This window comes from Drosophila montana, unplaced genomic scaffold (genome assembly GCF_035044405.1).
Source record: "Drosophila montana isolate Dmon_TW-CO22-7 unplaced genomic scaffold, ASM3504440v1 contig_3733_1, whole genome shotgun sequence".
Classification (NCBI taxonomy): domain Eukaryota; kingdom Metazoa; phylum Arthropoda; class Insecta; order Diptera; family Drosophilidae; genus Drosophila; species Drosophila montana.
The window spans coordinates 8,848,890-8,861,374 of NW_026998620.1; the positions used below are offsets into that span (position 1 = coordinate 8,848,890).

General features: G+C 39.1%; 5 protein-coding genes across 6 annotated transcripts; 4 read left to right on the top strand and 1 right to left on the bottom strand.

The window, feature by feature from the left end:
* Positions 1 to 756: 756 nt before the first annotated feature.
* Positions 757 to 1,439, top strand: LOC135436524 (uncharacterized). The gene is made up of 3 exons (XM_064694148.1): positions 757 to 892; positions 954 to 1,133; positions 1,196 to 1,439. The coding sequence occupies exons 2-3, from the start codon at positions 956 to 958 to the stop codon at positions 1,234 to 1,236; spliced, it is 219 nt and encodes a 72-aa protein (XP_064550218.1). The 5' UTR covers positions 757 to 892; positions 954 to 955; the 3' UTR covers positions 1,237 to 1,439.
* On the top strand, positions 1,393 to 2,287 carry LOC135436523 (uncharacterized). The gene is made up of 3 exons (XM_064694147.1): positions 1,393 to 1,622; positions 1,686 to 1,811; positions 1,871 to 2,287. Exons 1-3 carry the CDS (start codon positions 1,529 to 1,531, stop codon positions 1,939 to 1,941), a joined length of 291 nt encoding a protein of 96 aa, XP_064550217.1. The 5' UTR covers positions 1,393 to 1,528; the 3' UTR covers positions 1,942 to 2,287.
* Positions 2,288 to 3,778: 1,491 nt separating this feature from the next.
* On the top strand, positions 3,779 to 8,392 carry Sur-8. Its single transcript, XM_064694143.1, has 3 exons — positions 3,779 to 3,933; positions 5,421 to 5,928; positions 5,992 to 8,392. The coding sequence occupies exons 2-3, from the start codon at positions 5,529 to 5,531 to the stop codon at positions 7,434 to 7,436; spliced, it is 1,845 nt and encodes a 614-aa protein (XP_064550213.1). The 5' UTR covers positions 3,779 to 3,933; positions 5,421 to 5,528; the 3' UTR covers positions 7,437 to 8,392.
* A 1,208-nt stretch (positions 8,393 to 9,600) lies between these two features.
* On the top strand, positions 9,601 to 11,046 carry CREG (Cellular Repressor of E1A-stimulated Genes). Of its 2 annotated transcripts, XM_064694146.1 has the most exons (4): positions 9,601 to 9,695; positions 10,008 to 10,464; positions 10,523 to 10,604; positions 10,664 to 11,046. In XM_064694146.1, exons 2-4 carry the CDS (start codon positions 10,021 to 10,023, stop codon positions 10,771 to 10,773), a joined length of 636 nt encoding a protein of 211 aa, XP_064550216.1. In that variant the 5' UTR covers positions 9,601 to 9,695; positions 10,008 to 10,020; the 3' UTR covers positions 10,774 to 11,046. The 2 variants fall into 2 exon arrangements, with proteins under 2 accessions (XP_064550216.1, XP_064550215.1); XM_064694145.1 differs by lacking the exon at positions 9,601 to 9,695 and having other exon boundaries at positions 9,738 to 10,464.
* Positions 11,047 to 11,286: 240 nt separating this feature from the next.
* On the bottom strand, positions 11,287 to 12,471 carry sds22. Its single transcript, XM_064694144.1, has one exon. The coding sequence runs from the start codon at positions 12,362 to 12,364 to the stop codon at positions 11,372 to 11,374; it is 993 nt and encodes a 330-aa protein (XP_064550214.1). The 5' UTR covers positions 12,365 to 12,471; the 3' UTR covers positions 11,287 to 11,371.
* Positions 12,472 to 12,485: the final 14 nt, after the last annotated feature.

The window sequence follows — 12,485 nt, forward strand, 5'->3', positions numbered from 1 at the left end:
ATTAAAACAACACGTGGTAAATTAAAGTTTCATGGCAAATTATTTATAATTGAATTCATAAATCCCTTTGAAACTCTTATTAAACTTTTCGCAGCTTTGTTTAATAAAACACAAATCTGACACTTTATAGCCCTAAAAAAAAAATTTTTTTGTTTTACGATATAAAAAATATTATTTGCTCAAATCTGAAAACGAATATTAGGTATACCTAGTTTAGCTTTGTTAATAATATTAAATGTATTCAAAAAAAATACATTTAATGCAAACATATAAAAAATCACTATAAACAGAAAAGTGCACATTGAAATATTAATATTAATAATAATAATAATAATAATAATAATAATATTATTATTAATAATAATAATAATAATAATAATAATAATAATAATAATAATAATAATAATAAATAATTAATAATAATAAATTTGCGTACTATTAGTGTACTATTAGTAAGTAGAATTGTTTTGAGTTTTATTTTATTATTATTTCTGTTTATTTACTCAGTTAATAAGCTTTTTTAGATGTAAGTGTAGGTACGCATTTGCACAACTGAAAAAAAGCACACATAAAATATTAAAATAAAATAAGCACATATTGTCGCTTTTGTTATTAATTAAACAAAGCAATTGATAGTAACTGCCATCAAATCGGTATAAATGCGCGACTCGGATGATGCCAGCCCTTAGTTTCCCACCTGCAGCATGTATAAGCTGTCGCTGACAACCGGCGCAAAGTCAAATTTGCCCCAGAAAATGCGAGCTGGCATATCGCTGCTCACCCTACTATAAGGATTTGGTCTGGAGTATTGTGGACGGCACTTGCCGTGTCTTTCAAAATGGATGCTTATTCGGCTCGGAAAACTGTAATCGCGTGAACAGTTGCAAGACAAGTTGGTAGAATATGAACTTTTACTTAGATATAACTGTTTGACATTCTATATCTACATCTAGGAATGGAACAGACAACACGTGAGAAGTGCATGAAGTATTGCAGTGATATCTGCCCGTTGGGCGGCAGTGGACTTTGTGCCTCATTCGCGTATACTAATGCAGATGGCACCACTGGTTGGAAGACCAGATCTTTCCTCAACCGTTGTCTATTGAATCGATTTGCCTGCCAGGAGGGAATGGGTGAGCACATATAGTACAAATGTACTATACAAGCTATTTACGACATGACTTTATCTTTGCAGCATATATCGGAGAGCCAACTGAGGGTGAATGCCAGATATAAATAAGCTGGTTTAAATTGGAGCACCGGAACTCTTAAAATGTCATATTAAATACAAAAATGTAGCTCACATATGTTGAATTGCATCCAGACTAAACGCAGTTGACCCTCACAACTGTTGCCAGTTATGAGTATTTTTATAAATTGTAATAATATTGACACAATTTTTGAAAACAAATAAACACAGCTAAATAAAAATAAAAAAATTAATTTGTAGAAGACTCTTCGAATTGTTATTGAATTTTAGCTTTATTACAAAAATTGCAGACTAGAAGCAAGCCAGACGATACTCACGATGAAAACTGGACTAGGTTTTAACAATAAACTGTTTGTAATTCTATTGCTAGCTCCAATTGGTATTATCTATGGACAACTGTTCACTTTGCAAGGTGCGTCAAGTGCTTCGAAAATATAATTCAAATAAATGTTTTAAATTCCGCGTGATTCAACAGTGCCTAATAAGTGTCAAGATGTTTGCCCCACCAGATATCGTGTGGTTTGTGCCCTGCATGACGGGTGCCTGCGAACATTTGCCAGCAGCTGTGTGATGCGTATATATAACTGCAAGTACCAGAAGGGTAAGTGGATCATGCAGTGACTATTTAACTTCCAAAACTGTATAGCTTTTCTCTTCTAGATTATCGCATCATATCCCAAAGAGCCTGTGAGTTTATAAGCAACGAAGAGCTCCAGAAGTTGGAGCTCTAGCGGTGGTAGGGCAGCAACAGCAATAAAAACACGCTAGATGGCGCGACAGCGCAGGGCGCATGCGCCGCATCAAATTTTGTTTGGTGTTTGTGGGGCACACAAGTCGCCAGGATATACATATGGATATATGCTGTCACTGCCGTTGCTGCTGTTTTTATGTGTAACTCTCTCTCTCTGGCTAAACTGTTGTACGCCACAACTAAATAAGCGATAATTCAATTTTAAACGCAATTTTTGCTCTGTTTTAAAATACATATTTCAATTGTGCGCTACCCCTTTTTTCGTGCTCTAAATTTATACAAATACGTGAATCGCTCTTATTAAATAAAATATCCTCCAATCCTAACATGAGCATTGTAGTGTAAGAGCAAACACAAAAAAAAAGTGTACATTATACAAATCGCAGACAACGACAAGAAAAACTGGGTTCGGGCAGGTAGCAAAGGAACCTGCAACACAGAATAGCACATAAAAACGCACACGGTGAAGGCTCCAAAGATATTCCAGCTAGTCGCGTGGCGATCTAATAACAGGTTAGTTCTCCCTAATTGCTAATTGATTTGACATTCAACCTGCTTCCGGCATTCAATTGCAAGTACGGAATCCAGCAAATTGCGTATCATTTATGTATAACAATCTAATGTCCGTCTTTTGTTGGTGTGTACGCGTAGGTGCGTGTGAGAGTGTGTGTGTGTTTGTGTAGGTGTGCGCCTGTGTGTGTCTGCGTGTGTGTGTGTGTATGGATAGCTGCGGGCCACATCATTTTGAAGCACACATTTCAGCCCCGTAGCTGCATTATGAACTATATATATATATATATATATATATTTATATATATGTGTCTGCACACGATTATATAGTTACATACATTATAAGCTTGTATTGATGGAGTTTATAGGAAAATTCTCGAGAATTTATATATGTACGTATGCACGAGTGTGTACCAATACACATATGACTGCATGCGAATATGTGCAAACATACAACGTATGGGCATGCGTGTGTGTGTCTAATGCGTATGTAAATGTGGCAGTGCGACCCTGCCACTGAATAACAATAGCCACACTTCAATGACCTAGACCTCGACCACGAAAGATTAAATGCCGCCAATTGGGAGAGTGCAGTGTGGTTTTCCTCCCACAAAGTGTGTGTCGTTATTGAAACTGCGCATTTCACATTATTTTCACATTGAAGCGACAAAATGCAATCAATCGTATCGTGTATTTTATTAATAAGAATATCAGTGTGGTGTACTACAGTGCGAAAATCAAAGTTATATTAGTTATTTCCATGTTTAAAATTGGGTTTATTATATGAAAAATAGCAGCATACTATCTATATAAAAGAATACAATTAAATGTGCTACGCATCGATAACTATTGAATTAGTTTCGTGAATTCGCTTTAAATTTGGCACTTTGGCCCTGGCGTAGCGCCATCTATGGTTCGTGATACATTAGACGCATATTGATAAGCGTTTTAATTTTTATTGCTGTTAACATTAAGTCTTATCGAAGCGATTTTTGGTCGTTGCCTCAGTTTTGAATTGTGCAAAAAAATAATCGATAGTGTTAAGCAAACAGCTGTTCTGTTATAACTATGTTAAAGCACTTTTTGTCATTTATTACTGGTAGTAGCTGTTTTATTCAGTCCTGAGCCTTATTCGTAATTTTTCATTAAAGATAACTGCCTTTTGTGTAAATTCTCTAAACTACAATAATTAAATTTTTTAAGTGAAGAACTGAACTACATGTAACGGAAATTTAGACAGAAGCAACTGTCTGTGCGCTGTTAATAACATTTTAGCGAATGTACAAGCCTTAGGGTGGCCATAGGTGTACAAAACATTCATTGCTCACTCGCGTTGTTCTTTGGTCGCTGCCGCAATTAAGATTTGTGCTTGTTGTGAACAAAAAATACAAAAAATAAAAAAACAAGTAAAAGAAAAACAAAACAAATTAAAAATATAATTAATGGCTTCTTACTAGAAACTGTAAGTGGTAATATTTCGGGTGGCCTGTGTGACTGTGCGTGTGTGATTTGTATAGGGACTACTTGTCGGAGTTGAGCAATTTATGTTATTTTGATTATACTGTGACTTCTCGAACCCTATAGAAATGCTAGTTAAATTTTTTGGAAAAAAAAGATATCTCTGATAACACTGAAGGTAGATATGCTATCGCAAGATAAGAACTAAACGCTAACTTGTTGCCATGGACTTGCTATCAGGTCTTTTATGTCTTTAGCGCATGTGAAGATATTTGCTTATTCGCAGAACTGTTGCGGCACAAGTCACACATAACGCATCTCTGCTGTGCAGTTGCTTCGTTTCGTTTCCGCCACCCACAACAACAGCGCAGCGCAGCGTAGCGAAATTTATGCGACGATATAACAACAACAATAAGCAGATGATGCTGCTGAATATAAAGAAGGAATGGCGCACAATGCCCCATAATTATCAAAGAAGATTGAAGAAGCAATGGCAATTTGTTATGAATCAGAAACAGAATCAGACTCAGAAACTTAGCCAGCCTTTTGTTATGGCACTTATACCTTTGTTGCTCGTTATCACATAATTTGCGAAAAATTCCAGAGCATTTGCCATTTACTATATCCCGGCAACATATACCGACCTGCTCACATGCATGCATGCATACATATGTATATGTATAAGTACAGGGTTATGATTTACTGGAAATTTGATAGGTTGAATAATGCTGTGCACTGTGCTGTGCGGTCCCTCTTTGCGTTTGTGTGTGCGTGTGCGTGGTCATGCGTAATGCCATATAACGGTAATTTGAGGTTTTTCCTGCTGTCGTACTTGTTGTTGCTGCTGAGTGCGCTCTTCACCTTTGGCATTGGACTTGCAGGAATTGTCAGCTCCTCTGACCTTGACACTTGGCCACACGGCCAGGAGCAGCATTTGTACTGAGTAGGTGTGGGTGGACGGTTGGGTGCTGTCGTTCACGTGCTTTGATGTCGCCCACAGCTGAAGTTTGTGGTAAATGGATGAGTAGAGGTAGGGCTCATAAATGCACTTCATTAATTTCATGAACATGTTATATGCTTCTAAATATGAGAATCTTTCTAAACTAAAATTACACCCATTTTATAATCGTAATTACGACGCAATCGATTACTGCCTAGACTGGCCGAGGTGAACACATTGTTTTTGATTTGACTGTAGGGTTGATTATTGATTCGCGCGTGGAGTTTCAGCAAAGTTTATGGGCAACTTGTTGAAGCGCATGCTAATAAGGACTGAGAAACAAAAGCAAAAGTAATAAATCGCGCGTGGGTGTGGGTCGGGAGACTAAGCCATTGACGATGACGCACGGCTGTCTGTCTGTGTGTCTGGCCAAGTATTGGCATGTATTTGTATTACGGTCTGACGCACAATTGATAAACTGCTGCAATAAGCAGCTTACACTCCTCGTCCAACGTACCCTGTTTCTTATTGTCTTTATCTGAACGTTGCAGGGAAAAGCAACGAGTTCCACTGGCTGCGGCTGGAGCTGTTGTTGTTGTCGCTTTGGCACACTTCTGGGCAACGTATTGTCGCCGGCGACCGCAAGACTGGGCAAAATTATGAACTTGTGCTCCTCGGCTGGTGCAACCGCATCAACCTCATCACTATCGTCCTCAGGGCACGTAGAGAGTAGCAGCAGCGGTCCCTCCGAGGCCATACATTGCTTTGGCGCCGTCGGCGGCGGTGGCAACAGCGGCGGAAGCGGCCGGGCAGATACAGCTCTCAATCTAAGTAACAGAAGCACAGTAAACGGTGGTGGCGGGAATCCGACAAGCAGCAACGGTCCCAATCTGACACACAACGAAAACAACGCAATCATGCCGCCCGAGACTCGTCCCAAAATGGTGACGGTTAAGCATCCGGAATCAAATAAACCCAAGCCCACCACAAAGAAGATTGTGAAAAATATCCAGGCGGATCAGGATGTCATTAAGGCATTGCAGCGTTGCCGCGACGAAGGTAAGTAGAATGGGAGCATATAACAAACCATCGATATTTACTACTGGATTTACTTTCTGTTAGGCATAAAGCGCTTGGACTTGAGCAAATCCTCCATCACTGTCCTACCCAATACGGTTAGGGAGTGCGTCCATCTCACCGAACTCTACCTGTACAGCAACAAAATTGGGCAGCTGCCCACGGAGATAGGCTGCCTGGTGAATTTGCGGAATCTGGCATTGAATGAGAACTCTTTGACGTCGCTGCCAGAATCGTTGAAGCATTGCACACAGCTTAAGGTGTTGGATTTACGACACAACAAGCTGGCAGAAATACCGCCAGTCATTTATCGACTGCGTTCATTGACGACGCTGTATCTCCGCTTCAATAGAATCACGGCCGTGGCGGATGATCTGCGCCAGCTGGTTAATCTCACCATGCTGAGTCTGCGTGAGAACAAAATCAAGGAGCTGGGCAGTGCGATTGGTGCGTTGGTGAATTTGACCACGCTGGATGTATCCCATAATCATTTGGAGCACTTGCCGGACGACATTGGCAACTGTGTGAATCTAAGTGCACTCGATTTGCAGCATAACGAGCTGCTGGACATACCGGACAGCATTGGCAATCTGAAGTCATTGGTGCGTCTGGGTTTGCGCTACAATCGGCTGAACTGCGTGCCCATCTCATTGAAGAACTGCAAAAGCATGGATGAGTTTAATGTGGAGGGCAACGGCATCACACAGCTGCCGGATGGCATGCTGGCTAGTTTAAGCGCGCTAACCACCATAACGTTGTCACGAAATCAGTTCACCAGCTATCCAACTGGTGGGCCGGCGCAGTTCACCAATGTCTATAGCATCAATCTGGAGCACAATCGTATAGACAAGATACCATATGGGATATTCTCGCGAGCCAAGGGCCTAACAAAGCTGAATATGAAGGAGAACATGTTGACCGCTTTGCCGTTAGATGTTGGTACCTGGGTTAACATGGTGGAGCTGAACTTGGCCACCAATGCATTGCAGAAACTGCCCGATGACATCATGAATTTGCAGAATTTGGAAATACTCATACTGTCCAACAACATGCTCAAGAAGATACCTAATACGATTGGTAACTTGCGCAAGTTACGCATCCTGGATCTGGAGGAAAACCGCATCGAGGTGCTACCTCATGAGATTGGCCTGCTGCACGAGCTACAGCGACTAATACTACAAACCAATCAGATAACCATGCTTCCGCGTAGCATTGGCCATTTGAGCAACCTCACACATCTTTCTGTAAGCGAGAACAATCTGCAGTTTTTGCCCGAAGAGATTGGTTCGCTGGAAAGCCTGGAGAACCTTTATATCAATCAAAATCCAGGCTTGGAGAAGTTGCCCTTTGAGTTGGCACTGTGCCAAAATCTGAAATATTTGAACATTGACAAATGCCCACTGGGCACTATTCCGCCCGAGATACAAGCCGGCGGCCCATCGCTCGTGCTGCAGTGGCTCAAGATGCACTCGCCTTACCGGCAAATGTGAGATGTGGATGGCGTCTGGCGCACCGTCTACGTGGGCAGCGATTGCTACTATCAGTACGAGCTGCAGACGGAGCAACAGACGCAGGGTAAACAGTCCAGCGAACGGCGCTAACGGTGCGAGCTCAGCTAAGTTTCGCTACTAAGCCCGGACCCTGGCCATGCCTGTGGGTGAAACCTCTCCCCGAAACCCGACTGGAGTGTGTTGCCTGGCAAATGATAGCTTTAAATTGTTATACCAACGTCCCGCGTATTGTAAAACTGCCCCGATTTGCTTTTACCTTATGGTTTAACTCTTAAGTTGTTCACTTTGAAGCTGCTTAGCGTCATCTGATTTGGTCCTCAACTTTTTGGTTTTAGTTTTATGCTTCCAAGCTAGTCATAAAAAAACAAGAAAAAAACTCTCACTGAACGAAACTAAATTTAAATATATTAAAGCTTTAGACTTTTTTTGTTTGATGCTCGTTTAAAGACATTAACAAACTAATTGTCATAAAGGAAAGCTAAATCGAATGTTCAAAACCACAAAAAATACGCAAGCGCCAAGGAATTGTTTGAAAAAATTAAAAAACAAATTAAAACTAAAAATATATACACACATATACACGAATAAATATAATTAGTAGAGTACTTCGTATGCTTATAAGAATATAAAAACAAAAGTATTAAAATAATTTGATTAAAATTGATGACAGCAAGTTGAAATTGCAAGTTTTTTGAGCGCTTCAAGCAAGTACTATGTGGATATAATGCACCTCTATCTATAGGAACATATTTGTGTATTAAACCAACAAATTGGATTTGCTTGTAGCGCACTATAGGTATATATATAAATGTAATAAACATATACTTAGCACATGCATTATATGCATGTTAAACATTTGGAATGGTTTTGAATAGCCAAAAAGTTAAAGGAAACAAAAAAAAATAAAAATAAAACAAAAATCGAGTTAACGTAAAGTCAATATGTGTGCGTCTATAATTATAATTGTTATATATCTCATGCATTTGGTTACCATAATCACATACATTTTTGTATGTCAAGCATTGAAAACACAATACTTACGAGTAGTGTAATGCCACTTATTTGATAAGCAAAATACATAAGTATCTAGAGATAACAATTGAACCAGAAATACTCTGATTCTACACATGCATACCGTACTATACATACGCAAATAATTATCAGTGTTGTACTACATACATACATACATATGTGGGTGCCACAGCTGCATTCAATGAATAATGAATATTAATGTCTAAACAGCTCAAAATCTGTTCTGTCTTTTAAACACTGCACTACTTATTTTTGTAAGAGAAAGACTACAAGTTTTTTTTTTTTGTAAAGAACAAACACGTACATACACATATTGAGCTGTTCTCTGTTGCAACGCAAATGGGCTTTAAATCACTTTTAAAACAAATAACAACTGAATCAACGAAGCTAACTTTTACTACATGCATAAATCATAGTACGATCTATAGCTATACTTTTACATACATATTTTACATATACATATATATACAAATATTTTTTAAAAACACTTGAATTCTATACATCTACTATGTCTTATTTCAAGAACCCATGAGATATTGTATGCATACAATTGTAATCTAATTACAAAACTCTTAACAAAAATAGTAAACAAAGTACGAAAAACGTAAAATTCAAACGGTACAAAACAAACAAACAAAATATACGGAAACGTAACAAAATAGAAATAAATGTTAAAAAATGTTCGCACACTGAAGCACACACATAACACATACTAAATATAGAGATGAGGAAATCTCACTTTATGCAGTCAAGTTAAAAAGATGAAAAGTTGAAATGTAAGTACAAGTTACGAGAATATATGTTAGACTAGAGCGATTCGAGAGATTCGAGAAAGTCAAAATGTAAAGATATTCCTAAACATACAAAACATATTTGAGAAATAAACAAAATGTTAAAATTCAATGTTAAACCACAATCGAACTCGAGCTTAAAAGCTTAACTGGAAAATGACCAGCTGTTGTCCATGCCTTTGCATTGGAGTGTGCGTGTGTGTGTGAGATAGTTTCTTATGGAACAGCTGTACACTCTCTCTCTCGCTGTCTCTCTCTCACTCTCTTATAGCACGCGATAAGAAAATCGCAACTGCCAATTCATTCCGATAGACTGTCTGAAAGCAAAACAACGCACTTGCACCCTGACTGTTCAAATAAGACGGCATTAGCCCTAGGACTTAAGTAAAAAAAAAAAATAAATAAATAAAGTCAGGTAAGCAAGATAGTAGAGGTATACGAAACGTAATTGTGGAAACTGCGTGATATAAGTTGGCAAAGTTAGTAGCCCGAAAAAAAACTTGAGGGAATTCATCAGCTTGTAGACTGTAAACTGCTCTTTGTTCTTTTTGTACGCTTGAGTCATGAGCTTTATTCGAGTCTTACATATGTATATAGGAAAATGCATTTGATGCGGCCAGATAAGGCCATGCAAATAAATGCCTTTAAAAGTGTCGCAGTTCCACTTAACGCTTCACAGTGCGCATTTCAGAGAGAACCGTTGAGCATATTCGCTGATCTTTCTCAGTCGCCGCAACACAATGCATATTGGGTGTGAGCTGCTGCTGCTTTTACTGGTTGCCTGTGTATTCTTTAGCCATACGCAGGCCTACTCGGCTCTTCAGGATGCTCGGATTATCGCTCAGTATAAGCGGCAGCTGGAACTAAATCATGCCAAGATCGCGCGCCAACTAGTGCACCGTGCCAATTGGGCATCTGTGGGCAGCATTTCAACCAACGAAGTTGTGAAAGACTATCCCATGGTTAATATAATATCAGTCGATGACACTGGTCTTGGGGGCAACTCCACGGGCGTAATACGATTTTTGCTTGTCGATTTGGATTTTACGGGCCCAGACTGGCAAAAAAATAACAAGGTGACTTTCATGTTTACGGATGAGCAAACACTGAAATGCAAGAATGCGAACATGGATCCCATGGAGCCAACTTGTGCGCGTGTCATAATCAGCGGTCAAGTGAAAAAGGTCTGTTGTGATCGATTAATTAATTTTTATAGCAATAATATAGTCATGGATTTAACAGCTCCCGGACCATGATCCAAGCTATAAACCCGCACTTAACATTTTTATTAAACGCCATCCAGCGGCGGCCAACTGGATAAATGGTAAGTAGAATTTAATTTGTACTTGTTACACATATTCTTTATCATTCATGTTTTTATAGAGCATAATTTCTATCTGTGCGAACTGAACATAAGGAATATATTTGTGCTGGACTTCTATGGTGGTCCGCACCAGGTCAACGCCACGGACTATTACGCTATTAAGATTTAAGCACTGATTAACGTAGTATCTACGTTTTAGCTACCACTTGACGCGCCAGTCCTTTGTTTACCAACCGAGAAAGAATTATGTACACTGATAAGAGAATTGTCTCTTTGAACTGGCGATATTTCCGTATTTATATATTGTACTGAATTACTCTCTGTTCATCTATCTGACAATATTATATATGGATTTACGAAATAATGAGAAATTGGTGAAAGCAACAGATATCAGGAAAAATGCGACTTAAGCAAAAATAAAGATTTAATTTAAGGAATCGTATATATGCGCTCAATGTAAGGGGATCTGTTTATTTTTATAAAGCTATTTATATTCCGTTCTTTAATGTAGATATAATAAATTGTAATTGGAAAAAGTGTGCAATTGAGAGTCAAAAGCTGCCTGAATCTTTTTAAAAATAAATTGCCTGGCCAATGACAAAGGATCTATTCAGATAATTCATCCTTTATCGCTAAGTGAAAATAAACACTAAGTCGGCACTCGAAAAAAAAAACAAAAAACTTAAATTTGGAATATATATTTTTAAACTTTTAGTTCGTTTCATGTTAACGTAATTAATGAATTCGATATAAGATTATCCATATTGTTACGCGTGTGTGCCCGGCAACACGCACAGGGTGGCATCAATTTTCTGCAAGTGGGGTAAAATATCGCGCAATTTGGAACGATAGCGTACATCTGTCGCGACTGGATTGTGTTCCAAATAGATGGTTTGCAACGACTTGTTCATCTTCAGCACTTCGAGGTTCTTCCAGTTGTCGATGCCATTGTCATTCAGCCAGATCTCCTCCAGCTGCTCGAGGGCCTCCAAGTTGCCAATTACCTTCAACCTGTTCTTAGCCAGATCTAGCGTGTCCAGGTTTTTGTTCTCGGACAGATTTTCTATGGTTTCTATGCCGTTTTCGGATATGTATAGCTCTTTCAAATTGGTCAGTTTCTCCAAGTTTTCAATCTTTACTATACGATTGGCCTGCAGACTCAGTATCTCCAGGTTGACTAGCGTATCGAGATTTTCAATTTTTGCGATTTTGTTCTTGCCCAGAAACAGCTGTCGTAAATTCACCAATGTGTCGATATTCTCAATTTTCTTCAGCTTGTTGTCACCCAGCTCCAGCATGGTCAGATTAGTCAGCATGCCGAGGTTCTCTATTACGGTGAGTTTGTTTGCCACAAAATAGAGTTTCTCAAGTTTGAGCAGCTTGTCCAAGTTCTCAATTTTGGTCAGCCGATTGAAGCTGAGATCCAGTATTTCCAGGTTAACAAGCTTGTCCAGATTCTCAATTTTTGTGATCTGGTTATCGTATAGTTCCAGCTCCAAAAGGGTTTTCAGCATATCCAGGTTCTCAATCTTCTTGATGAGATTCCATCGCAGATACAAACGTTCGATCTGTTTAAGTGGCTCGAAATTCTCCAGCTTATCTATGCGGCGATGATTCAGATCCAGTTCATAGCAATCGGGATCAATCATTACGATTTCCTCAATTGAAGCCACCAGCTCTCCTGGTATTATCTGCATGCCGGCTGTTGGCTTAGCCTCTCCACTTATTGGGATTGCACTATCGCCGTCAGCCATACTCATAAGAATGCTTTTCGTTTTCTTGTTTGATATACAAATTTAACAAATTCTAAATGCCGCCTGGCCTGCTCGTTTATTTTCTAGTTGCTTTTACGGTGAATGTTATCCAGTGTTGGTAATGTGC